General features: G+C 39.9%; 2 protein-coding genes and 1 long non-coding RNA gene across 7 annotated transcripts in view; 1 reads left to right on the top strand and 2 right to left on the bottom strand.

Annotated features, from left to right (window-relative positions):
• Nucleotides 1–6,827, bottom strand: part of ISOC1 (isochorismatase domain containing 1) — a 16,387-nt gene extending 9,560 nt beyond the window's left edge. For 3 of the 4 annotated variants that reach the window (XM_030470073.1, XM_030470074.1, XM_030470075.1), the window contains exon 1: nt 5,987–6,379. In XM_030470073.1, the coding sequence (XP_030325933.1) occupies nt 5,987–6,295 (309 nt within the window). In that variant the 5' untranslated portion in view covers nt 6,296–6,379. Of the gene's footprint in view, nt 1–5,986 lie in introns of all 4 variants that reach the window. The other variant, XM_030470072.1, reaches the window with a different exon arrangement.
• LOC115600757 lies at nt 6,648–27,741 on the top strand. The gene is made up of 3 exons (XR_003989138.1): nt 6,648–7,124; nt 14,062–14,380; nt 23,757–27,741. It is a non-coding gene; the product is annotated as an uncharacterized LOC115600757 (long non-coding RNA).
• Nucleotides 23,360–27,741, bottom strand: part of SLC27A6 (solute carrier family 27 member 6) — a 37,201-nt gene continuing 32,819 nt past the window's right edge. For both annotated transcript variants that reach the window (XM_030470070.1, XM_030470071.1), the window contains 3 exons: nt 27,409–27,506; nt 25,255–25,385; nt 23,360–23,626 (listed from right to left, as the gene is read on the bottom strand). In XM_030470070.1, coding sequence (XP_030325930.1) covers nt 23,450–23,626; nt 25,255–25,385; nt 27,409–27,506 — 406 coding nt within the window. In that variant the 3' untranslated portion in view covers nt 23,360–23,449. The remainder of the gene's footprint in view (nt 23,627–25,254; nt 25,386–27,408; nt 27,507–27,741) is intronic.

Here is a 27,741-nt window from a genome sequence, read left to right as displayed (position 1 = left end):
TCCATAGATTTGAAACACAAAAGCATCACCATCCTCTTTCATGTGCATAACCATGCACAAACATTACCATACCTCGAGACTCAAGATCCAGCCTCCCTCTAGTCCTTCCCCTTCCTTATTTTAAAACAGATCAATATTTTCAGTCTTCCCTCCTACAACTCATTTTCATTGCCCTTCCAGTTGTGCTTTTCAAATAGCAGTCTAGAGCAAGGCACCCAATACTACTGTAACAGCAGTATTTCTCTGCCCATACTACTTCTCAGCACCAGCAGACTCAGAGCTAAGATTGGTCAGTTCCCAGCCCTTGCAGGCCCTGTTCAATTTGTACTTTCCAGTATGCTATTTGCTCTTTTCATAATTGATGATACTTAGACTCCTAAGTATCCTCAAGATCATTCCTTGAACTCTCCCTCATCTTTTATTTGCATAGTTGATTACTTCTACCTTAGCATAGGAATTGCTTCTACCTTTGTTGCTTCCATTTTGAACAGCATCTTATTTCACCTTCTTTCTGCAACTTGTCATGAAAAGCCTGAATTCTGCTCTCTCAGATGTTTGTGGCTCCTCCCAACTTGGCACCTTCTGCAAAAACAGTATTTGCCCTAAGTCTGGGCAACGGCATAGGTGGTGGAATATTTACAAACAGTGGATTTGGAACAGATCTTAGAGCCAAATTCAATATTATTCTCATTTGACAGTGAAGCACAGAGATAAAACAACTGCCTTTCCAGCCAGGGAGCATCCTCAATACAGACTTCCACTGAATACATAATCCCATGTGTTTATGTCAAACATCACAGGGAGCTGGAACAAAAGGCTTAAATCTGCTTTCCTCTATTGTCAAGTTGGTTTAATATGATTTAATTTATGCCTTCGGTTTAATACAACCAGCACTCTAAAATAAAGTTGAGTCAACTATAAATAAAAGCTTTTACAAAATCTAACACCAGTAATACCTATGTTGAATTTCGTATTTATTTCTGATTAACTTGCAGTCTGAATCAAACCATGCCATGCAACTTGTGGCAGAATACAAAGAAATCAGAAGAAAGAGATGGCAAAAATAAAAAATAAAAAAAATAAAAATCAACACTTGCTGGTATTACTTAGAATAGCAGATGTGCAAAGGATGGGAGTGCAGCAGAAAGCAGTCTGAAATTAAGTTTCATAAATAGTAGGTAATGCAGGTCATAAATAAATTCAAAAAAGTATCTGCTATGTATAAAGAAAAGTTTCTGTTCACTGCTTCTTTAACGTGCCACATAAATCCTACCACTCACTTGCTCTCAAAGCCACCCACCTCTTTCACAGACTCACTGGCCCAGGGACATAGGACACCTCCACCTCACACATCCCCTGACAGTGCAAACCACAACTGCCTGCATGGCTCCAGCACTGCACCTTACCAGTGAGCTGGAGTGGGGGCAAACCTACACACAGACAGCAAACCCCAGGCTGGCACACCAGCACCGGTTTACCTTCACCCTGAGGAGAGGCAGGCTGGGCAATACTGGTGAGCCACTGCAGCTACCTGTGGGTCAACTATGTATTTGCTAAATAAAAGCAAATCCACCCCAAATATAACATCTACTCAGCCATGATACCATTAAACAACCTAAATTTAAAAGGCAAACAAACAAAACCTAACAAAACAAACAAAAAAATCCAACACCAAATCACCTGAAGTTCCCACACATAGTAAGTTTTTTCCATTTGTTTAGCTTCAGCCCTCTCAGTCACCAGGACATTCTCCCTTTCAGCAGAAAGTTATCCACAGCACTACCAGAACAGGTACTTCAGACAGGTGACGTAGCTCTTTCACCCAGCTACAGAAGTCATCTCTAGAGCCTTGTCCAGACCAGGATTTTAAAGGTATGCTGTCACGAGTTACATACAGCTTTAAATCCTACTCTAGAAAAGGCCTAGGTGGGAAAGGACAGGTGTTTTTCACATCTATTGCATCTCTGCTGATTACTATTAATCATACAAAATGTAACTGTGATGAAGTACTGTAATTATAGCATCAGCTTTACAAAAATATTCACATATACTGGCTCTTTATCAGTAATTTCCCTGTTCAAACTTCAGAAAAGCATTCAACATACAAAATTCCCAGTATTTGTAATGAACAAGTAAATGGAAGCAGAGAAATAATCCTATGTGACATCACCAGTCACCTCATAAATTTCTTGCCAAGGTTACCCACAAAAAGGCAGAGCAGAGGACTTTGCAGCCTTGGTATTTCAAGGATGGCAACAACAAAAAGAAGCTGACTACCATATCTTCTTCTTCTTTATTTCTAAAAGAAAATCTGTAAGATTCAGTTTGACTTTGCTGCTTATCTTTCAAAGGGAAAAGAATCTGAAGAAATTCAGTTTAATGTATCTGAAGGGAAAAATAGGTTACAAGTGTTTCAACTTAGGAGTATAAAATATTTATTTTATCTTAAGCCGAAGTGCAGTCTTTTGTACGCAATTCATCATTATAAAAGGATAGATTTAGTTAGATAAGCACATGAAGTTCACAGAATTAAGACAGTACAAAATTCTTCATCAAAATCCAAAATTATCAAAATGCTGTCTACAGAGGAAAGATACACAAACAAGGAGTCTGGATTTGAAGAAACCTCTCTGAACATTTTACCAAGAAACCTCTCTGAACATTTTACCTTTGACAAGAAGAAAAAAAAAAAGCAAACACCTCCCCTGACCTGACTCATATCCTGCAATTTATGCTTTGGCTTTTCTTAGTATTCAGAAAATGGACTTAGGCTCCAGAGTTAATGTTATCTCTATTTCCAAAACATCTGAATGTAGAAATATTAGATATGTGTAAAAAGAGTGAGAATCTGTATATAAATACTTCTATTTTATTTGCCTTCTCTTTCAGCAACAGTTTAGTGACACTCTGCAGGCAGCTTTCTGCAAGAAACATATGCCTGAAACACCACAAGTCTTTTAAAAAAACCACCCTGAAGTAGAGGAGCTTTTTCCAATGATTTTAATAATAACTTGACCCTTTTAGCTCTAGTGTCTTAAGGTTACAAGTTTGTAAACACAGAGCACAAATACTGTGGATGTCACCTTGAAGTTATGACAGCAACTGTGAAATAGTCTCTCCCGGGCGTATATTCAAATGCTGCCTGACCTCCTCTATTACATGGCTGAAAGGACGACAGTTGTCCTGTCTTTTGATACCTCTAAAGTGTTTTTCCTTACTGCTTCTCTCCTCCGAAGACAGCTACAACAGTTACATCAAAACACAATAGTTTTAGTAGCACTACTTACCTGCATTTTGTGTTAGAAGACGCTAAAGTGGTCCCTGCATTCCCCCGCCCTGACTATATTAGGCTGTTAAAACTTTAAGAACATGTACCATCCCTGAAAAGCAGATGGCCCCTTTTTGCCAGTACTCAGGTTGCAAGTAAATGCCCTCCTCACCAGCTGGGAGAAGCCAAAGGAGAAGCCCCTCCTCACTGCAAGTCTGTGGTTGAGGAGTTTCAAGGGCAGCAGCCAAGCTGAACACCAGAATTTACTGCATCCCACCACCCTGCCTAATGCTGGATGGCCATTGAAAGTTCAGCTGTTTTGCACTATGACAGCTAAACCAAACAAATATATGGATATTAGCACAGTACAAAGGCACAAATATGACTGGAGAGAAAATATCCCTGTACAGATCGAGCCTTAAATTGAGCTGCACGGAGTGGCTTGGCTTTCTAAGGGCGGCATATGGTGATTTCTCTGTGAGATTACTGCCCCCCTCAACTGCAGAGACAGGAAATTGAAACAGCCCAAACACCATTTGATGCTGACATTTGTTTAGCTACTGCAACAAAAGGCATCCTTCTGTAACAGGTCTGCACAGGAATCAAAACACGAGGATATCATTCCAGAGCTCAGGGCACTACTGCCCTAGGGGTTAAAACGCCATCCCTAGCTAAATGCATGCATGTATTTTATAAAGCACACACATAAAAATACTGAAATTACTGCCTAGGGATATGGATTATAGTATCTGTGAATCTTAGTTTTAAACTAAATACATCTTTCCAAATATGCAAGTCTAATTACATCAGCGAGCAAAGGTTGTCCCTTTAGAAAGACATGTTAAAAAGGGTATTTCTACTGACTATGCCACACACAGTGTTGACAAACCTGTGTCGCGTAACTGCAGATAAAACACGGGGGGGGGGGGGGGAGAGAAGGCACACAATAGTGGCAAGTGCATGAATCAACGTACAGAAAGAAAGTATAACCTTCCCATCAGTAAATCCTGAAGGTCTTAAAAAGCGCAGCCATGACTGTATCAGACCAAATGGTCCCCAAACAGGCGATCTCTGAGCACCTGCCGGTGGCTTAAGGGGAGCTGACTGACATCACTGTGATGTCTTCAGCCCATTCACAGCTGCTGAAGCACATCAAGGAGGCAACTAAAATAATATACAAGCACCATCCTTTTCATATCAACAGCTGCTATTGTTACAGAATTTTAACAGCATGGGGAAAAGCAGATAATCAATTAGGCAATTCATGAATTAAATACTGGTTCATCCTGAATCCCTGCAGTCAGTCTAAACTGCATAGTGTATCTGCACCTTGGAATGACAAATCCTTCCATGTCTCAACACTGACCTTTTACACCCAGATGCACGTCCTGCTACGAATGCTCAGGCTGCATTTACAGTTTTAGTGCAGAAGCCATCTGCAAGAGTCTTTACAGAGCAGTGATCTGCACAAACAAAATTCTGACCTGCACCATTGCTACACATCCAGGTTACACAAACTCTGTTTTTAAAATCCTTGCGGGAATTAAGCAAGGTATTCACCCATACCAATTCTCACTGCAGGTTGGAGAGACTGTCCTTTCCAGTTTCTCTGGCTGGGCCCCCGTCCACTCTGTTTCCAACACACAAAGGAGAAAGGTGTCAAACTGAATATGATGAATGATGAAATTAATAACAAATGAGAAAAGTTATTAAACTAGCTTAGTGTTCTTAGCCACTCTTTTCATACACAGCATTAAGGACAAAAGACTCCAAAGGCATCCTTGATGTACAGTCTAAGCAAACAGGACACCTTGCAAGTTTATGAGTTCAACACACTACAATTTATCAGGATTTACAAATAGCATGAATTAGACCGTTTCTGAAAACATAAAGAGAACACCAGCAATGCTCTAGTTTTTATGGCATCACTTTTTTGACTTACTAATGTTAGCTCAACAAACTAAAACTTCTTAATTATAAATTGAGAAGACTGTTCTGAATTAAAACAATAACTATGTGGATTTTTTTTTTTTAAGTTGACTTCCTTGACGCTGGAGAAATGAAAAAGAGGATTGTTTTTTCTTCCTTCCAGCGCAACTATTACAGCACAACTGGCACAAATCTCCAGTGTGCATAAAGATATCTTAGTATGAAACACACGTACTGTATCTGTCTAGCAGTCTGGTTTCTTGGTTTATGGCCACAAAACTATCAAGTTATGAACCTGTAAAACAGAAAGAGCTTTTTGGGGCAAGAAACGATACAGAAATCCTAGCCACTACGAGCCACGAGACCGAGCCCTCGCAGAGCCCTCTTTACCAGCACCCTCTGAGCTTCCACCCAGCAGCATTACCTTCGCTTAAGGCCGGGCAGCACCAGGCGCCTGTTTAAAAGGAGAAGTACTGGTTACTTCTGCCACTAGGCTATTTTCCCATTCATGAGGCCGGGTAACTTCTGACCCGCTGCAGGCAAAGCCCGGCCACCACACCCGTGCGGCGCGGAGCGCACCTGCCTCCCCGCCGTAGTAAAACTAAGGTTTCCGCGCAGAAATACGCGGCGCGGCTTGCGGGGCTGTGACCGCGGCTCCAGCGCGCATCGGGCGAGCTCCCCCGGCCGCCACCGACCCACTCGCTCGCCGGAGAACGGGGTGGGGGCCGGGCAGCCGCAGCCCGCGGCGGGATGGGGCCGCCCCGCACACCTGTGGCGGTCGGGTCTCACCTGTATCTGCAGCGGCACGAGGCGCACCTTGCAGCGCTCGCTGACCAGGAAGCCCTTGGGCAGGTCTATGTACTGGCTCCACTCCTCGGCGAAGAGCTGCACCACGAACTTGCGGTGCATGTCTATCTGGTCCCCGTAGAGGCTCAGGAACTTCTGGATCAGCAGCTCGTACCCGGCGCCGTGCGGCACGGTGGAGGGCCGCGCGAAGACGGAGAAGCAGAACAGCACAGGCACTGAGCCGCCGCCCGCCGGAGAACAACCCCCTCCACCTGGAGCAGTGACCGGCTCCGCCGCCGCCGCCGCCGCCATCTTCAGGGGCAGCCGCGCTCAGCCCACCCAGCTCGCTGCGGCCCCGCCGCCGCTCCTCCTCTCGCCGCCTCCTCCCTCCGGCCGGGCGGGCGGTGCCGGCGGCCCCCAATCCCGGCTGCAGCTGCTCCTGCTCCTCCTCCTCCTCGCCATGGGGCCTGGCGCAGCACCGCGAGCCCTCGGGGGTGGGCGCGTCTCCGGGGCGCCCCAGTCAGGCGGGCAGTGGCTCTCCCGCCGTCTGCCGCTGTTCCTCGGAGGCCGGCTGCCCGCCCCTCAGGCGGGTGGCGGGAGGAGCAGACCCCTGTTCTTCGGCGGGGACAGCCCGGGTCCCGTGGGGGAGCGCAGGCGGCGGGCTCGGGCTCCTCCCGCTGGGGCGGCCGCGTCGTGGCTTAGCCAGGTCGGGCCCGGCTCGTCCTTCCCGGGACGCGCCCAAACGCCGCCGGGCTGAGGGGCAGGGTGCCGGAGCCGCGGTGCCCCGTCGGGCGGGCGCGGCGGCGGGCTGGCAGGCAGGGCGGGCGGTGGGGACGGGCGCAGCCGCTCCCCGCGGCTGCGGGGAAGCTGGGGAGGAACCTGTTGATAGAGCCTGAAAGGTGGCCGGTTTCTTTCAAGCGTGATCTAGTCCGATCTTAGATCTAGATAAGGAACAGCTGCTCGCTCTACCGGTGCCGAAACCGGTTGAGTTTAACACGAGGCTTTCCTCGGGAATGTCAGTTTTTGAACTGCTGCTGCACGCCGAGGCTGCGAACCTGAAAGTGCATCCACAGATGAGCAGAAGTGAGCAGGATGCAGTGCATTCCCACGTTTCATCCTTCCCAGCTTCGTGTTCTCTACGGTATTTCCAGATTCATTAACCTTCTTCTGTTCATCTTTTCCCTTCCCTTCCCTTCCCTTCCCTTCCCTTCCCTTCCCTTCCCTTCCCTTCCCTTCCCTTCCCTGTTGTGCTGCAGCGTGCCAGGAGGAAAGGATCCAAGTATTGTGCTACACTTGTAGAAAGAAAATCCTCTTAACACCAGTGTTTCGGATGTTTTCACATGCTATCCAATGCAGCAGCAGCATCACCAAGGTTGGTGGATGTCTGCCTGGATCAATATCCTCAAAGTTGTTCTCATGCCTTCCAGATGTCAGAAATAAGGAGCTGCCACGTTAAAGTACGTTTTCATTAGATTCCCCCCCTCTCCCCTCCCCAAAAATGCATTGCTGGTACAAATTGATCTAAAAATTGCAAGCGCAAGGAGCCTCTCACAATTCTGTATTTACACACTCATTACCTACTAGGCAGTGAAGCATCCCGAAGTGATAGTTTTATACACTACCCAGGAAGCAAATGTGCAGTGGCTTGTGCACGTTACAGGGAAAACAAGCAGGTTTTAAGGTGTCTAGGCAGAAATTACACAGGAAGGTTTTAAAAGGATTCCATTGCAAGTCTAAAATGCACACTGATTCTACCTTCTTTTACTGCCGGTGGATTCGTACAGAGTTCGCACCTTCATTCCAAAGGAGGTAGTGACATCTGATTGTATTCAGCCTAACTGAACACATCTCTGTAATTAAAAAATACTTTTTAAAGGGTAAATACACAGTAAGTTCTGTCCATCTGGATTCTGATTGAACCTGTCACATCTGTGACAATATTTAGCTGGGAAAAAAGCAATTTTCACCTCTAGAAATTCATATATGGGAGCATGCAGTGAAGTATATACAATTCTATTCCACCTGCCAGCTATAAAAATATCAAGCAGACAGGGTTCAGGGCTTACTTTAATTCTTTGTCCATGCTTACTGTTCTGCTACTTTAACTTATGAACACAGCCGGTCGTTAATGCTCTTACAATAGAGGCATATGGGGTGAACAATTTTATGGCTCACTCATTAGCTGACTTGAATCAGCTCCAGTTTTCTGAGAGGAAAGGTGACAAATTGAATACTCAGTGAATTCTGTTTAGTTTCTGTGACTTAAATTGGTTTCCAGTTCTTAATTTGTACTTTATTTTAATTGAATGCAGTTCTAAAATTCAATGTATTTTTAAAACATAGCATGGGTAGTGGTTTTGCTGATTAATGGTGTCTTAAATGAGCTTCTTTTTTCCATTATAGCAAGATAGGACTAACTGTATTAACAAAATACACTATAGCAAGTTCTTACCTTTCTACAGTTGTTGTCTACAATGAATACATTTGAATACAAATTACTCAGTTATTATGTAGAATACATAATTGATATTTTGGTAAGTTGGCCAGATTCAAGCTTATTTAAATAACAGAAAACTTTTGCTAACAGGGTTAGATTTAAGCAACGGCAAGGAAGCAGTACTGGGATTCATCCAAAATCTGGACAAGGAGGGGCTCTTCTACTGCAGCTGACCATTGACTCCCTCTATCTCAGATCAAGGAACAGGAAGGGAGATGGACACAGACATGCAGAGTGAGGGCTGCTCCTCCCTCCCTGTCCAAGGTCTTGCAGGCAGAGGAGCTCAACTGCCAGATCCCTGTTCACATAGGAAGGTAAAGCCTGATAGCTGCTTGCTTTACCATGCAACCCATCTGACCTTGCCAAGTGACACCTAACCTTGTTTTTATTTGCATCTTAACTCCACTTGTATCGTACTATACCACCCTGGATCTTTCTACATTTTGAATTGTCTCTCTTCACCCAGGCACTCCACAAGTCTTTTCATTTGTAGTTTAGTTTTAACTCTGAAAGCTCTTAGGTCTTTCTGAATGGCTGCCTGTGCTTGGATGGTACTGTCCCATAGAGAAAGACACTTCTCATGGAAGCAGATCGCAAACTATGATTTTTTTTTTCCCCACACTCTGGTCATCTGCAGTTTTCAAAGTATCATTCCTGAGACACAAACTGAGGAAGGGACTCTTTCCAAGCATCACCAGCTGGGTGCAAGTTAGATTCACTGACTTTTCATGTGCTTTCTAATTGTTCAGCTCCTGTGGCAGTGACAGATCAGGCTGCTTTTAATGAAGTTGCAGAGGCATGGCACCATCACAAATATGAGGCTCTAGCACACCTGGAAAATCCAGCATAGCATTTTTTGCTTCACTGAAAGAGAAGGGTTTGATGTGCTGCACAGGGAAATCATCCAACAATCCACATTGTATTGGACTAAATCAAAGCTGTCCTTTTTACCCAGTTTGAACAAGAGATGTGTGTTAGAGAATTTGTAACACATCTGTTTGGCACTTCACATTGCAAGCAATGTGTGATTGGTTCTTGAGCACAATCAAGAAAAATACATCTTCTAGAAAGTCAGTGTTCCTGATCTCCAACCATGATTTGGTTTGGTTTTTTTTGGTGCTGCCAATCTCACACTTAAAAGCTCAGCATATGCTAAAATCATAAAAAGGTGGATATAATCACAGCAAGTATGCCTTTTGGGTGGTACATACAATAACACACTATGAAGAAATTTACTGAAAACTACTGAAGTATCAGAGATTTTAAGTGAAGGCCACATTTCCTTAGCACAATTCTGAAATTTCAATCTATATCAAGTCTTCCTATTAGCCAGTCCATTGGCATTCTGTTCAGATACAAGGCTCTGCCTGCCGCATGAGACCTTCCTTTCCTGCAGCAGAACTGAACAAGGGCATCTGATCTCTATCATCTGGAAAGCATTTGTTTGTTTGTTTGTTTTCAGCAGTTAAGGAGCACATCCATTAAGTGCTAGGGTGGGTAAAGTGAAAGAGATGGAAGCTGATACTTAAAATGTAAACTTCTTAGTATGTAGAGGGAAAAGAATTCATATTTTTGTCAGAGAAAACCAGTTCAGTATTCCAACTTTTGAATGAGGGTTTATCAGTTTCTCAATTCAAAGTTTCAGAAGTATATTTTCTGTCTGGAAATTTCATTTTACTTGATTGTTTCAGTCTGCCTGGAAGCCTGTCATTCGGTCATTTTCTGTAGAACAAAGTGCAGTGTTCTACATTTGAATGACTCTACTAAAATTACACCCTCTCCAAACTACTCCATTGAAAATTACAGTTAAATCATCTATAGTGTAAGCCCTAGGGAGAAAAAAAAGTAAAATATTGCTCTGGTGATGCCCTCTCTATCAGTCACTAAAAATGTGAATGGTGAGGTATGTCCTGTGCAGTTTTGTGCTTTGGAAGTCCAAATTGAGGAGGTAGCTTTAAAATCTGAGAGAGACAACAGATTTCTTACAGTTCAAAATCCTCTTTGGCACAGCAACTGCCTGAAATTTACACATCTGCAACAGGAAGGAAGTCAAAGAAAAGGGAACACCCATACTTCATAAATTTACATCCATAAATACACTGCCTTTCTGCGCGGTTTCATTGATTTTCTATTATATCAGTGTTACTCTGTTCCCCTGTGATATTTCAGAATTATTTTCATCTCATGTCCAAATTACTGCTTTTATTTCCTATGAGGGCATGTCACAGGTAACATTGTTAAAACAATAGCGTTGCCACAAAAACCTTTGTTAGATATTTCATCTTGTCCTGCAAACCTGTATTAAGCTACCTTGTTGTAGCCTTGTAACCACATTATCGTGCAGCTCACCACAGATAGCTTAGTTCTGCAGTCCTGGCTTTGTAGTCCCAGCTGAACTCTCTGTTGACTTCAATATATCTGGCTAGATCTGCATTGTATTTTAAAACTACCCTTGACACTGGGCTTACAGCCAGATTTGCTTGCTATCTATGCTAAACACCTGAGATAGTGCCCCTTGTGCTGGCTTTGTAGCAATTCTGCTGATACTGCTGGAGTACATACTGCAGGTACGTACTTTGCACTACAGAGTTGTGCCAGCTGCAGTGTGGGTTGCCTCAGCACTGTGTACTTGGCACGGCCACTTCTGTTTGTCTCATCTGCAGGAGCATTTTATTAACATTGCACAAAGTCCTTTCTAAGAGACACCTATATTTCTGCTGCAGTTTTCTATAATGGCCATCTGTGTATGAAGTGATAGTCTTTGGGCATTCTGGGTGTCAAACTGACCCTGAGATCAGACAACCCAAAGATTACTCATATGTGAGCTAGTTATCTTACAACTCTGTTGATACTGTGTGTTCAAATGACAGACAGGTATTTGCAGCAGTATGGATGGAAATAGCTGTGACTGGCAAAGAGCTCCTGGAATTTCCTGGGAGAATAAAGCACTCTTCATTTGGTTGGATTTGCTTCCTTGCAAGGTTTGGAAATAAGTTAATAGTGATAATGTTTTTAGCTTTACCTCTAATGTAATCTGCCCATGTCACTCCTTTTATCAAGAATTATCAGACTATTTTATTTTTTGATTTTTAAGGCTGCCCATTACATAGAGATTCCTCAAAGTAAAAAAGACATTACGGGGACAAACCTCTGCCCAACATCTAATTTTGCAGCTTGACAGGTGTTTTAAAGCTAAAAACCCTGTTGATTCAATACCATGTCTCTTGAGCTGTGTTTTAAGATCCTAAATTCCTTTCATGTATAACAGCAATGGGAACAGGATAGTGGAATGTGACAATGGTAACCATATTGATAAAATACATGAATATGTAAGATAGAATAATAAAAAAAAGGAGCTTACTGAATAATCATGTGATTGTTTTCTCTGTGATATATGCAAATAAAATGCCTTATATATTTTTTTTTGGATGTGGTAGTCCTTGCGTTTCTGCCAATGTGAATAATTACATCCTTCTTCATTACTGGCATTAAATGTGGTATGGCAATTCTGTTAAAGCACATTCTTAATGATTATCTTTTACCTTTGTCTGAATCACAAAGTACAACAGACAAAGTTGCCAACATTTTGCAATTAAATCTTCAAGATCAAGTATTGCTGCTATATCTTGTTCAGGGCACAGAATTACTTGGAATTACAATAGTTGTTGATCCAAAATCTTACTTAGGTTTCCTTTGAAACAGGTTTATTACCTTTTTTTTTTTTTAATGTTAATGTAAATGTACAAGCATATGCTTTGCCAGTCAGACAGAATCTCACCAAAGAGAAGAGGGTTTTTTTCATCCCCTGGCTTCAAGCTGGCTAATGACCATGGTAGAAATGTTAAGGCGTACCTGGTAGAATCCGTTTTGGTGACTGAAGGTTGATGAACCTGAGAGCATTTCCTTAGTGATATAATTAATCTGCATCTCTTGCAGTCACTCTTCCATCACCCTTATATGCATTAGGTTTTATGGGTTATTTAAGGTTTCTGTTTAATTTTTCCTTTGAATCAATAATGTTTAGTCACACGGGACACCACTTGCCATAGTGAAGGTAGTTTTGAATATTGGCTGTACTATGCCTTTTGCTTGACCCACAGTTTATATTTGTTTTTTATCCAAAAATGGTTTGCACATTTTTGAATCAAAGAAGCTACTCTTGAAAGAATTTTCAATGCAAATCCTTTGCATTGTGTAGTTTCTCTCCAATTCAGCAGAACTCTCTTAGTTCCTGTAATCCTGTTGTATATTCAGAAGTCACTGCGTGTAGTTTTGGGTTTTATTTGTTTGTTTGTTTATAAGACAGAAATATTTTATAAACAGTTGCATTTGGGGGATCTGTAGTTTCCGTAGTCGCAACAAACCTTTTGTGCTCGTACTTGGAAGAGTTCATACACTACCCAGCAGGCAGTATCTTTCCATGTAGTCACATGTCTAAAGTGGCACCTTTTTCTCTTCATTCATGCTGTTAGCAATTCTGGACCTTTTCAGTTTGTCTAATTAGCTGGACAAAGATGTAGGGAGATATCAGACTAGTCTAGGTTCCCCAAGTAACCACGTTTTTTAAAGAATTAGCGTTTTTCTCTTGCACTTGAGCTGTTTACTCACGAATGAGTGGCTTAGCTCGCTTCCCAGTTTTGTTACCATCTCTGCCATCACATGCTGCTTCATTGACTTCATGCTTTGGCATCATGTCTCTGTCCCCAGCTGTCGTGGCTTTTTATTTTTTTTGCACAATAGGTGTAATAAATGTATACATGTGTGTTCACATTACTAATATCTGGTAGTACACACTTGGCTTAATACTGTATACATAGCTGCTGAATGTAGCTGTGGTAGAAGGGACAAAATTTTCTGAGCAGTTGTTTGTGTGGAGCATGAGAACCATGAGCCATGGAAATTCACCCGTGACTCGCAGTCATGCTAAAGCATCATCCTGGCGGATAGGCTTCCCTTGTCAGCAGGAAGGATTCCAGAAAAAGCAGGTCACGTTTACGGGTGGAAGAAAAGAATTACGGTGAGATGCCTGATTCCTTGCAGAAGTACCGGCCTTTCTCCATCACTAAGCGGTGGTAGCCTTTTCCACACTGGAAGATATACATTGTGCTCAAGGACTTTTCATAGCACAAATGGGAGCAGTTCAATTTTTTGAACTCTACAGATTTATTCTTGTAACTGATGTGCATGGAATCACAAATGCTATTCATTTTCTCAGACAATCACTGTTTTATTATGTTAAGACCTACTTTGCTTCCAATTTTAAGCTGTGACCTTTTTGTAATAACTAAAGAAATAGTTTACATTTACTGATAAAAAAGGAAAACATTTCATGCATTTTAATAGTCAGGACAATGAAACACTTCTTCAACTATTGAAGATGTTTTGAAATCACCTCTGTTGTTGTGTTCTGAGAACATGACTGAGCTTACCATTAACTGTCCTTTTTCTCTCCGGTTTTATATAGTTCTTCTTATTCATCTCTTTGAAGACATTGAATCCAGCCAATGCCAATATTGAAAGTAAAAGAAGCCTCAAGGAATAGTAACTCAAATTATTTTTCTTACTGGTCCTGTCCTTATAGGTTGTAAAGCCCCCTGAGCTGTCTGTTTCAGGATCCTAAAAACTGAAGGCATGTGAAGGGTTTGCTGTGTACAAGAGGGCTATTCCACCAGGGAAATATTGCTGGGGTACTAGAGGTGGTGGCAAGACAGCCGGAGACAACGCTTTCACCATCAAGGACACCATCAAGGTCCTGCAGTGGTCAGACCAGAAAAGCAAAGCAGTTCGGGAACAGCGAAGTCTCTACTGACGAGGGAGATCCGAGGTCAAGCCAGGGAAGTTGAGACAGCAGACCAGGGTTGGGATCAGCAAGGTATCTGCCTGGGCAGATGTATCATCAGGTGAGTAAGTTAGCCTTTAACCTTTAAAAATATAGTATTTAAAAAAAATATTATTTAAAAATATATTATTTAGAGCTAAACTCTGCAGTGTAATTTAAATACAACTGAACTATTGTCCTTTCTGCTCCTTTCTCTGCATGAATAGCTACCTGAATCAACAAGGTGTTTCTATCACGTTTTGCCTTGGCTTTTTCTTTGGAAATGCTTTCTGTCTTGGCATGCTTTCTGACTACATTGGAAAGTGTAGTTTCACTCTTACGAAGAGTACCAGCAAAAGCAGAGGAAACAACTAGGGTTTTTCAGGAGAAAAGAAATATCTTCTGTCTGCTCTTTCACTCTCAGCATTCATCTCCACCATATCTATTTTTAAATCAACCACTTCAGTCCTCAGTTTCCCAGTTCTAAATATTTTATTTTGAGGATGTAATTTACTAACTCAAGAGCTCTTTTGAAAGCTTTCTAACTTGATCATTGTCATTTGGAACATCTGCCTGGCAAACTTCTGCATTAGCAGCTACTGAATGAAATGTGGTTTTCATTCCTCAGGAGATTCATTGGTTTAATTCCAGGAATCCTTAATCCATGAGTGATTTTGCATTAACTAAAGAATTATCCCTTGACTCCCATTACCTTAAAATTAAGGGGTTTTTTGTTTTGTTTTTTTTTTTAAGTGAAATAACAGAATGCAGGAGAGAAAAAACAGGTCCAAAGCACAGATATTTTTAGCCAGAATCTATTGTCAGTATCTTTGAGAGACTAGAATGAGTAGCCTCATCATCAGTCCAGGTCTGGCAAGACTTGCGCAATTAATAGATTATACTAATAACAGTGAAGCCGAGTGACAATTGACCCAGTTTGCAAACAAATACATAAATGTGTCTGAGACATTTAGTAGTTACAAGACTAGTAATTTCTTGAGTTTGGCTTCAGCGCTGTAGCATCCAAATAAAAGCAAAAGATAAAAAAAAGCTGCAGAAAAAAAAGAGAAGGTGCTTTTTCTTTTCCTTAAAGGTCTTTGTCTTTTCGGGGATTTCCGCTAATAGGAGTAGGGCTTGCGTGACTATTTGTTCGATGATATTCTGTAAAATGAGTAGCTCTTGAAAGCTGAGGCTAAAAAATCAGTAATTTGAACAGGGGGTTATTAATAAAGAATGATGTAATGGAATATGCAGGGCCAAAATTACTGACTGTTTTTTCAGTGGGTTCAACTCAATGGCATTGGCAGCGTTACTTAAAGTTTCAATATCTGAAATCCTTTCCCTATTTCCTAATAATCCTTGAGGGTTACTTCAAAGTGTAATGACCATATGAATTATTTGGGGTTTAGAAAAGGAAAGGGAAAGCAGAAGTCCAGTGCCAACTGCAGGATTATGGCTTTGAGATGTCTGTGTTGAGAGGCACAATTCCCTATCCTCCGTAAGAATTTGCAGTGAGGAGAAAAGCTCCATGAGGACCAGCAGCTGCAAGATGTGGGAATTAGCAGTTGTAATACAAAGTCTAATTGTTCAGAAAAACTTCAAGTAAGATTAAAAAACCCTGCAGTTTTGGAAACTGGACATAAATTTTTCAAATACCTGCTTCTGGGTGAACCCAGTCTTGTCACATCAAATACCTAATTCACTTGCAGATCAAAAAATATCTATGTAGAACTATTTTTTAACAGAATGACATTAAAATCAGTAATACATTTATTTTTTAATACTTTACTAAATGCAGCAAGCCCTATGCTATCTAGTCTATTGCTTCTGTTGATTTCACTGTACAGTTTCAAGGTCCTGCTGGCTCCTGTAGTGATAAATGAGCTTTATTAAACAGACACAGGATGGTGGTGGCACAAGGCAAGATACTGTGGTTCATGGAATGAAGAAAGAATTACTTCCTTTCAGATTCTGCAGACCCATGAATATACAGGAGCTGAATGTAACTGTGGGAATTGCCAACAGAACGTTTCCAGTGCAACTAACATGAAGGGTGATTGTCATCCACTGCCTGGCTGTGTAAATACTACTGGTAATATGCCAACAATCATCATTCAGTCATTTTCCAGAGAAAATTGTTTTTCTCTGGAACACTTTTTAGAAACTCCTTTTCTGACACTGGTCTTTGTCTACCAAAGCAAGGCAGAGATTATCTTAACTACGTGAGGTATTGCCTAAGAAGAACAGTACTTGTGCTGAACATCGTGTAGCGAGGTTCAAGAAACATGCAGACTATAGGATCAACATTTCAGTCAGGGAGGGCTACTTTTCATTTAATGTTATGAGCTAGCTGAACAAAGTGAGTGATCTCAAAAATATGTGACAATATGTTGCTTTCTTGTGTACCACATTTCTCTAAAGAAATTTAGTTTTCATATAGCACAAGGGAAGCCAAAAGGTCTTTGAAAATAATCTGTACATCTGGGGAAGACTTAATACCTCAAGCTAGTTCAGAATATACCCAACAGATGGCATACGCACTCCTCAATGTAGCAGAGATACGCCAGTATAAAAACAGACTAAGACAATGGTGAGTTATACTTAATGTTGAACTACAAATTTCCCAACAAAAACAATTTGTTACTGGAAGATTACAGGTATTTGGGTAGATGTAAGCTTCTCTTCACAAAAACTGGATTTTTGTAGGCAGCAAAATGGAAATAGTCATAGAATCATAAAATGATGGAATGGGTAGGATTTGAAAGGACCTTAAGATCATCTAGTTCCAATCTCCCTGCCATGGGCAGGGATGCCTCACACTAGACCATATTGCCCAAGGTTCTGTCCAGCCTGGCCTTGAACACTGCCAGGGATGGAGCATTCACAACTTCCTTGCGCAACCCATTCCAGTGCCTCACCACCCTCACTGTAAAGAATTTCTTCCTTATATCTAACCTGAACTTCCCCTGTTTAAGTTTAAACCCATTACCCCTTGTCCTATCAGTACAGTCCCTGATGAAGAGTCCCTCTCCAGCATCCCTGTAGGCCCCTTCAGATACTGGAAGGCTGCTATGAGGTCTCCACACAGCCTTCTCTTCTCCAGGCTGAACAGCCCCAACTCTCTCAGCCTGTCTTCATACGGGAGGTGCTCCAGCCCCGTTATCATCCTCATGGCCTCTTCTGGACTTGCTCCAACAGCTCCATGTCCTCCTTATGTTAAGGACACATAAGGAACTGCTCACAGTGCTCCAAGTGGGGTCTCACGAGAGCAGAGCAGAGGGGCAGGATCACCTCTTTCAAGCTGCTGGTCACACTCCTCTTGATGCAGCCCAGGATATGGTTGGCTTTCTGGGCTGCAAGTGTACACTGCCAGCCCATGTTCAGTTTCTCATCGACGAACACCCCCAAGTTGTTCTCTCCAGGGCTGCTCTGGATCACTTCTCTGCCGAGCCACCCAGCGAAGAATCCACCTATCTAGGCCATGAACAGCCTTTTTCTCCAGGAGAACGCTGTGGGAGCCAGTGTCAGATGCTTTACTTAAGTCCGAATACACAATGTCCACAGCCTTTCCCTCATCAGCCAGGGGTCACCAGTCAATCTCCTCCTCAGATGCTCTTATGCTCCTTACCTATTCCACCTCTTCCCATAACTCTGCCACCATGCAGAGCAGATCATCAACCTGATGGCATCTTACACAGCCACCACCTAACATCACCGACAGGCTGTGGCACTCACTACAGCCAGGTGCCAGGACATCTGCATGTTTATGAGGGACCTCAGTCTCTGTCTCCATGTCCTTCCTGGCCAGCAGAGAGCACTTAGTTTGCTTTGCTTTCTGCTGAGAGGATGCCATCCTAGAGCACTCTCTTGACGACCGCTGGCTGAGCTCACTTCTGAAGGCTACTGGGTTCTGCCTGCATGAACTGCCACACAAAGTGTTGCTCTGCGCCCTGTTTGCCCACTCTCTTCACCACACTCCTGGTCGCTCGCGCTCCCAAGAGCGGTGTTTCGTCTGCTTGGGATATGTTCTGTACTTTATTTACTTTTTTTTTTTTTTTTTTTAATGGGAATGCAAGTATATTTTGTTATTAACAAGGAGAAAAGAATGAATGAGAAAGGAAGAATAAAAAGAAAATTGAATGGAAATTGTGCTAATCACAACAACTTGTTTTTATTGAATCACAAATAACACTATAGTTAGCATTACTCTCATACTCTTCACTTAGTTTCTCTGCTGTCCATCACTACAAACAGGCACCTTTTCATCTTTACATTTGTATTTATTCAGGTTGAGTAACTTTAATCAGAAAATATCTTAATGCCCATGAACACTTCCAAGATCTGCACCTGTATATAACCATCTGAATAATTATTTCTAGCATGAATAGTGTTGATGTCAGAGTTTGACAATTGAAGATACCTTCCATGTAAACCAGATTAAATTAGCTTGTCTGATTTGGAAACCAGTGATTATATTTTGGCCACATACACTTAACATTAAGATCCACAAATACTTGGCAAAAATGATAAATAATGATTTTTACCAGACAAAGAACTGTGTACCAAAGTAAGTTGTCTTTCTTTTGGATCAAATCTGCTTTTTTTCAGACAGATTTTAAAACCAAAGGTATGTCCTGCTATAGAGTAAGCACTGTAGAACACTGACAACCGTGTTTATCTGTACTCAGCAGGTTGCACTGAATCAGCAGGACTCTTTTCATATTAGAATTCCCATCAAAGGCATTCACTGCTTTATTGCAAAATATGCTTCAAATAGTTGAGTACTGAGTAGTCAATTTGTTATGAAGTTTTTTGGTTTTGTTTTGTTTAAGTATGTTGAGCCATTTAGTTAAATTCTAAACCGAGAAGCACCACAAAGAGCAACTTACCAAAGATAACCATCCCTGTGCTGGTACCACAGTCTGTATATGCTTGCAAGAGCTATTAGTTTTGTCAGCATAGCAGTATCAGTTACTTGAAGAAAAGGAGGTATCAAAAAGTGGGATTTTGCCACTCTAAGTGTCCTTTTTATAGATAAGAATTATTCCTGTTTATGGTACAGCTGACACAATGCAAAACTCCCCACTTCTAATGCAGGACTGTAATAACAGGAACTATGCAAACCATATAAAACTCGCAGTGCCAGGAGCAGCTCCAGGTGGAAATAGGTCAGTGTATCTCCTGCTGCAAGCTAGCAATGAAGACTGCTTTGTTATACTGCAACAGCAATTCTAGACTGTTTGATTTGAACTTTGTCTGACGCAGTCTTTGGAGAAACTGAATGAAGGCTATTTTGGTAAAGGATTCTCAGACTGTGGAGAACTTGTGGATTTATTAGTGATACAGGAATTTCATTTCACTCTTATAATGACCTAGTTTATTTAAAACTTGCATTGTCATCTACATTGTATAATCTATTTGTATAATTAATGGTATAATATGTAAAGGTATTATGTCCTGAATACCAGGACACAGAGGACTTAATGATCGTCTGTTACCCTTATGGAAAAAAGAATTACCAAACTATGCTGTCAGTTATTGATAGTACTGTTAATAATATACTTCACACTGTATGGATTCCTAAACTACTACTATTCATGTGCAACTTTCTTTGGCTGTCTGCTAAATCTTTGCGTCTAATTTTACTGCAAATAACATTTTTTGAGATAGCAAATTCTAAACAAAAGGACATTCTTTGCTTGAAATTAGTTTTGACTTAATGAATATTTCATAAATACTGGTATGTGTCTTACAATTTGTGCTGTGTGTGAGAATGCACATTAGATTAGTAGTTGCATTGTTAGCTGGGGTCAGGGTACTGAAAATTAATCAAATTTTGTGGGTTTGGGGTTTTTTGGGTTTTTTGGGTTTCTTTTTTTCTAGGTAGAGTGTCTTTTTTGTCTTTCGTCCCATAGCCATCCACTATTTTTTAATTAAAAAAATGCAAACAAGCCAAAAGGGTAGAAGATGATTTCTGTGTCATGTGCGGGTATGGGAATGCTGGTGGGAGTGTGAGGTCCAGTTCAGATGCTTCATCTCTTGAAAAGCCGTGTCCACCTGACTTGGGTGAGGTGGATACAATTCAGGACATGATCTGCTTAGAAACCTTGTATTTTTTTACTCTTTCCTAGGGTTTCCAAGGAAGATTTATGAAAGCTAATCCAGACTAGCTATATTAACTGTACCAGATTCATTAGGACAAGAGAGTGGATACGTGTTTACACTTGCAGAATTTTACCTTCCTTAAATGATAATTCCAATATAATTTCTTAAAAATCAACATTTCTTTCATTGTTGACAATCCTCAGTTGCAGAGGAAAACTTCAAGACATAGATACTAAATCTAAAAAATAATTACCTTTATTGATTTTAATCTCATTTTTTTTTTAATATGAGGTTAGCAGTATAGCTCTCCATTCACACCCCAGCCATTCTCAGCTGCTTCTTTACCCCTGCTCTGTGAAATTAAACTTCCCAGGCAAATACTGGGGAAACTTCAATGCCAGTTCAACTATTTACATATCCATGGGAAATGTGATGTTTTGCTGCAACATGCTTCAGTGCATCTGCTGGCACTTAACGTACTGGCTAAAAGAAAGAAAACTACTGGATTGAAAATGATACAGTTTTCCCCTTAGGAATATGGAGCTATGGTTCTGTAGATTTTATCTTTATTATTTCGTTGAGGTCATGAACATCCTATCTCTTGAGATAATGCATGGGACAGGACCTTTCAAAACAGGCAGATCTCCCAGGCGGTCTTGGTTACGCTGAGGAATACAGGGGAGTAGCTGGAATTCTGTACTTCTAATGGTCACAGCTGGGAAAACAACACCTATAGGCTGCTCAAGACCATCAAGGTAGAACTGAGTCCTGCTGCTGCTGAAATATACCTCAGAGCTCAAAACCACCAATTGGCTGCCCTAGTAGTGGACAGAGCATGGAATTTAGCACACATGCAGTTTTCTAGCTCTAACGCTCTCTCCACCCTAACCACTCTACACAAAAACCACTCTACACTCTACACAAAACCAATCTGCCTCATGGAAAGGTATTTACTTGTTTCCTCATCTTGTTTTCCATAGCTTCCCCGCCATTTCTGTTGCATGGAAGAGGTAGAATCTTTTCACTAGTCATAAATCGTATCAAATGTTTTAAAGCAAACTAAACTGTTACAAGATTAAACATGCTATTGTAGATCTCAGGGTACATTTTTTTTTAATTATTTTTTAAAATTTATTATTTGCCATAGGAACAGCGTAATTTTTGATGTTCTGATAAAAGAAGGGCGATCCTGAAGTATATTCAGCACAAACTTATTTTAAGATGGGCTTAAACCAGGTTTGATTTCAAAAACCAATCCTTTGCTCAAAATTATAACCTGACTTGCAAAGTTGGGATTAACTTTATGATGAATACTTAATTATTAAATTTGTAGTTCTTGACCAGGAAAGTGCAACTATCTGCAGACAGAGCAATGGTACTTTCATCTGCCTGAATAAGTAGTAACACCCAGCCTCCACCCCCCATCTTTTTGTCATATACAGCCATTTTGGGAACTACATAAAGAAACAGAAAAAGTGGGACAGCTCAGGAAGTGTTAGACCATAGTGAACCGTTCCATCTGTACCCAGAAGTCCTCTACTTTCCCCATCATGTACTTAACAATTACAGTAACATCTACCATAAAGCATGCTGTTGGTGCAAGCACAGCTTGGTCTTGCTGCTTTGTAAATTGTAAACTTGCAAACTTGCTTATTTATACTGGAAGTGCAATAATGAAGATGGTATTCAGAAATACAAACAAGCTATGAATCTTTGTATTTTTTACTGCATCCTTAGTTTGGGTTTTTAAGGAAAATCAATGAAAGTGATGATCAGAGAATGAAAAGTTGACAGAAGTTCTAATCTCTTGTTAGATGAACAAAGTAGAAAGAAACAAGAAATGATAGTAAATTTTCTAAGAATGATACATCCAACTTCTTATGAGAGCTGGGTTCTCACCACAGCTGTGACAGAAGAGAGACTTATGACGCCCAGTATTGAAATCACCCTTTCAGTATTCCATGATGCTGCCTCTGGCTGGTCAAAGCTGGCATCACAGTCTGTTAGAGAAGGACACTGTGCAAGTAATGTATGACACTGTGCAAGTAATGTATAAGAACAGGCTGCAAAATAGACTTTATTCAATCAGACTTAAGTCAAACTGAGATGGTAAAGAATTTGCTTTAAGTAATTTTATACTTTATTTTAAAGCTTGTAAAAAGCAATCTATTAGAACATATGATTTAGAATTTTAAAATTTCTGCTATATTTTATACTTATAAAGTAATTATATCTAGCAGTCATTAATAAGAGCAGGGAAGCTATTTGTTAGTCAATATGCATGACAAAGTGCTGTAATAATTCTTTTTATGCTATATAAGTGATTTTCCCCATTAAGTGTTTACATTTTCTCTGGCTATTGTTGATCTTCCACTAAACATGTCACAAAAGTTTGCACTGTCTTCAGAACTTGACACCTCAAACAGCCAGTTTAACAAATGAAAGAGCATGGATTATGACAAAAAAATCTCAGCAGTGATGTCAGTACAAACCTCTTAGTTTTGGGTTTGAGGGCTTTCTTCTGTGTGACTCTCTTTAATCTTATGTTTTACCAGAAAAAACTGTAGAAAAGTTGTGTTTTCATCCAACCACTGCCAGGTCTTTATTTCTTAAAATATATATTCAGAGTAAATATAAATGTAAACTACATGAAAAAAAAGCAGCAAATTTTCTCTCTCGAAACAACTTGTGTCACAATACTTTTATGTTGAATCTTTTTTTTTACTGTGTTTCATACCACATATCATTCATGTTCATTTTGTACTAAGAAAAAACATCAGACTCAGCATTTATATTCTAAGATTGAGACAAAACAGATTTCAGTCATGTTCTACAGATCATGTACTTAGAAATTGGTCTTAATAGATAAAAAATGATTAATAATAATGATGAAGTGAGGAAAGATACAAAACATATTTGAATGTAAGTATCAAGTACATAAAATATTATTCTGGATAACTATGTATAAATATTGGTAATTAATGTTACTGTTTTCTCATGCTGTAGCTTGTATAGACTGTCCTTCAATAGCCTATTATTAGGTTAGTTAAAGTTTAATTTTCCCAGATAAGATCATTTCATGTACTTCTTTGGTTAACAAGACATACGCTTTTTTAGAATTATCTAAAAAGTAAAGAGGATCAGTAATTGTAGATGGATTAAAACCTTCATCCACCAGTCGAAATTTTTGCTGTTTGAATGTTCCAGTCATTTCCATTTTATCCTATAGAAGAGAGAAAGATTATTATTCAGTAGAATAACTTCTTTTCTTTTGCTCACATTCACATTTGGTTTTGAAAATCTTACTTGATGTAAGGTTAATACTGTTTATTCTCATTATCCTGGAACACTAGAACTTCTGCGCTGCTATGGACCAACACCTGAAGATGTGGTGGAAAAGAGTTACAGCCCATTGCTTTCTGCATTGCTGTGCAGCGTCTCATCACAGTGTCCCACCTGGTATAGCCCCAGCCTGCCCAAGGCAATCTAGCTTCCTCATTTGTGTGCACTTATAAAACTACACATTGTAAAGAATCTGGGAGTAAAAACTGCCATTATCAAGAACTTCTTGATGGAACTCAGGAAATTCTAACTATTGTCACCTTAAATAAATGGTTTAAAAAAAATCACATATGTAATCAACCATACTCATACTCAGCCAGGTCTCAATAAAGGTAGATCTTTACCGTACATCTTGTAATGTTTCACGCTTCTTTTCAGTGTCACTGTATCCCTTAGAAAAAGTAGTGGGAGGCATCTCTAGGGATATTCCTACATATATATATACAAACAATCTCCAAAAACTAAAAATTAAGTATTATCTCCAACAACTCAGAGAGCAATTGGATCTACCTGCTTTGGTTGGTCTAAGGTCTGATATCTTCTAAAGTATGATTAAATGTCAGATGAAGAGCAATAGGTCTTCATCTTTTTCTCTTGAGCCTCTACCACTACCTTATTTCTTGGTTAACGACAGCAGTACCAACAGCAATTAGTCTGTAATGTAGGCATTTAAATTCTAATAGAAGGTCTAGATACTTGATATCCAGGCTACATCCAGGAGGCAGATTCCCTTTGCCCTGCATAAAGACTTTCTTGTACATCTGTATAGCAATAAATCTGGACTAAGCAACTGTCATTTTCATCAATCTCTGATTGGCCCATTGATCCAACTTCCATCATTTCTCCTTTCAAACAGTAACTATTTTTTTTCATCTTCTCTTCAGATTTAGGAGACTTCCTTCACAAGCGTCTTCAAAACCATTTTTCTCTTTGCCTTTGTCATGGTGTTTTTAGAACACCAGCAATGAAGATGCATGACTTTGATGATTATGGTGGTGACAATAACAAACTACATTTTTAATTCACCTTTTCAATTTACCTAGTACCTTTTCAAATGCTTTAGCTTTTGTCATTAGTGTCACTAATGTCAATGAAATACCATTTTATTGTGCACAATCAGTATCTTCTGCTTTAGCTCTACATCTCTCTTCTCTCATTTCCACTTAATAAAATGGATTTTAGATTTTTTCCAGATGCAATTGTCCACAGTTTACTAATCTGTATCTTTTTGTTTTCCCATGGTTGTGCTTCTAATCTCCCTAAATCCTTTCGTATGATCTCTATCTTTACTCATTTGTACTCAATTCCTCCCATTTAACATAATCTGCAAATTTTATTGATTTTTTGTGTATTTCCTTTCCCAGGTCTCCATTAATGAAGACAGCAAATAGGACCAGCTCTAAAACTAATCAAGTGATATATGAACAAGCACTTTCTGTTATTCACTTAGCCATCTCTGTGTTCAAATGATGCAGATGTTTGTATGTACTGTGCAATAATGCAGCTTACCTGAACTCTCAAAAAAAGAGGACAAGCATAACTTGGTAGATAGGTCACTACTTGCTTATATATTTGCTCCAAATCCAACGACGTATTCTGCTTTAGAATAAGAGAGGCCATTCCTGCTTTTCCTTCATGATCTGGGCAGAAAAAGTGAAATAAGAATTTTGAAACATGGATGAAGTTGACATTTTGTTGATGAACCTTACAAAAAAGAAATTAATGAATCAATAAAATGACAGTCATATATCATCTTCTGCGTTTTAGTAAAGCTAGAAGATTATATTAATATATTATATGGTATTACATATATTTGGAGATCACTCAAGTGATCGATTAAGCAATAATGCTGTAAATGAGTTAGGAGTCCCATGCTCAATATAAATCAATAAAGGTGGAAAACATCAACACCATTCTTCTCTCAGAAACAAGAGGGCTGAGCCTCTTTCCTGGATCAGATAATTATGTCTTCTTTTCAGTTTTAGCCTTTCTCTCTTGCCGTTATCTTCTCTCAAAACTGTGGGTCTGAATGTCCTTAACACAGAGAGAGATTGCAAGTTCTGACTTGTTTAGGTGGAAAGAGAGAGCACTGTGGATCTATGGGAAAGATCAAAATCGGAAAAATATAGAAGCAATGAACTTCAGCAATCAAAAATAACCACACACTTTGACTACCAGGTAGTAATAATGGCAAAGACATTCTGCCAATGATATCTTTTGTCTCCTTTCCATATATATAGGGGTTTTTTGTTTTGTTTTGTTGGGTTTTTTTTGCTAATGCTACAAAATCTGTAATGAACTTGATTTGTGTCTGTTTAACTGCAGTTATCAATAGAGTCACATAAACTGGGTAGGAATCTGCAGATAAGACTTGTATAGGAAATGAGAAGCTCTCATATTTTTGCGTCCAATTTTCGATCAGTCTGCTTTATTATGATCTTTCTTATTGTGTGGCTTTAAATTAGAGGTGGCACTTTTTTCACATTTTAAACTCTTTTTATCATTTTGCAGTGGGTTCAGCCTGCATCCAGCCAGCTTCTCACTCACTCCCTTCTCCCATGGAATGGCAAAGGAATAGAAGGAAGACAAGAAGATTCACGTATCAAGATAATGGCAATTTAATAGGGAAGGCAAAAGTTACATGCAGAAGCAAAGCAAAACCAGGACTTCCTTAGTTATTTCGCATTGTCAGGCAGACACAAACATCTTACCCTCTTCCTTTCCCAAGCTTTTAGCACTGAGCATGGCATCATCTGATATGGAATATCCCCTTGCTTAGTTTAGGCCCAATGTCCCATCTACATCTGCTCCCGATTTCTTGCCCACCCCAGCATACTTGCTGCAGGGAGAAAGCCTTGATACTGTGCAAGTTTTTTTTAGTGATAGCCAAGCATTGGTAAGTTATCAACACGGGTTTAGCTACTCATGCAAAGCACAGCACCATACGGACTCCTATAAAGAAGCTTATCTTTAACCTAGACAGATATAATACACATTTTAAGAAAAGATTTAGCATGAATGAGAATAAAGCTCAGATGATCTCATGAAAATTAACAAAAAAAAAAAAGTATATTTTATTTTTTAATTTATTTTTCTCTTTGTTTTCTTATTTTTTTTAATTTTCTTTTTGACCTTGTCCTTGGTTTTGTAATACACCTGTTTACAGATGATTTATGAGGCTAAGTGGAAAGTAAAATAATACAGACGAATGTCATTGCACACTTTCCCTTAGAGTTACTTTACCTACAACTCTTACCTTGTTGACATTTTATTTTGACACATAGATGTGTAGATTTTCCATGGATATGAATTTAATAAATCTTTAAACTTTAATTTATATTATGTAACTATAGAATCTTTTGGGTTGGAAAGACCTTTAAGATCATCGAGTCCAACCATTAACCCAGCACTGGCAAGCCCACCGCTGAACCATGTCCCCAGGCACCACATCTCCACCTCTCCGCATATTCATGAAAGGTTACTTTTAAAAAATACACATTACTGCATGCACATAAAAATGTATGATTCAATGGCTCATTCATAATCTGGTAGTATTTTCAATATTTCTATGTAAATTTTTATTAGGTTTAAAACATGAAATAAAAAGTTATGAGGGTTAACAACTAACGCAGGCGAATGAAAACATACAGCTAAAGCTTTTACCTGGCACAGATACACCATACACATTTGCTTCTTGTATGAAGTCCAACATTACAATGATATCAGAAACTTCTGTAGTTGCCACATTCTCCCCTTTCCATCTAAAACACATTAGAAAATAATTTACTCCCATGAAAACATAGGGACACCTCTTCTTGAAAAAAACATTAACTTTATTAGGAACTCCATTCCTTTCAGACTAACACCACCTCAAATTTGTTCCCACTTATCACACTGGTATGTTGATCTGATCACCGGAAGGCTTGCAATTCAAATGGTACTGAATATTAGCTATTACTATAAAGCACAGTGAAAGCTGATTATAATCTGATATAA

Source organism: Strigops habroptila, chromosome Z, assembly GCF_004027225.2.
Source record: "Strigops habroptila isolate Jane chromosome Z, bStrHab1.2.pri, whole genome shotgun sequence".
In the NCBI taxonomy this organism is placed as follows: Eukaryota; Metazoa; Chordata; class Aves; order Psittaciformes; family Psittacidae; genus Strigops; species Strigops habroptila.
The sequence above is the reverse complement of the archived record's forward strand: the minus strand, read 5'-3'. Positions and strand labels throughout refer to the sequence as shown.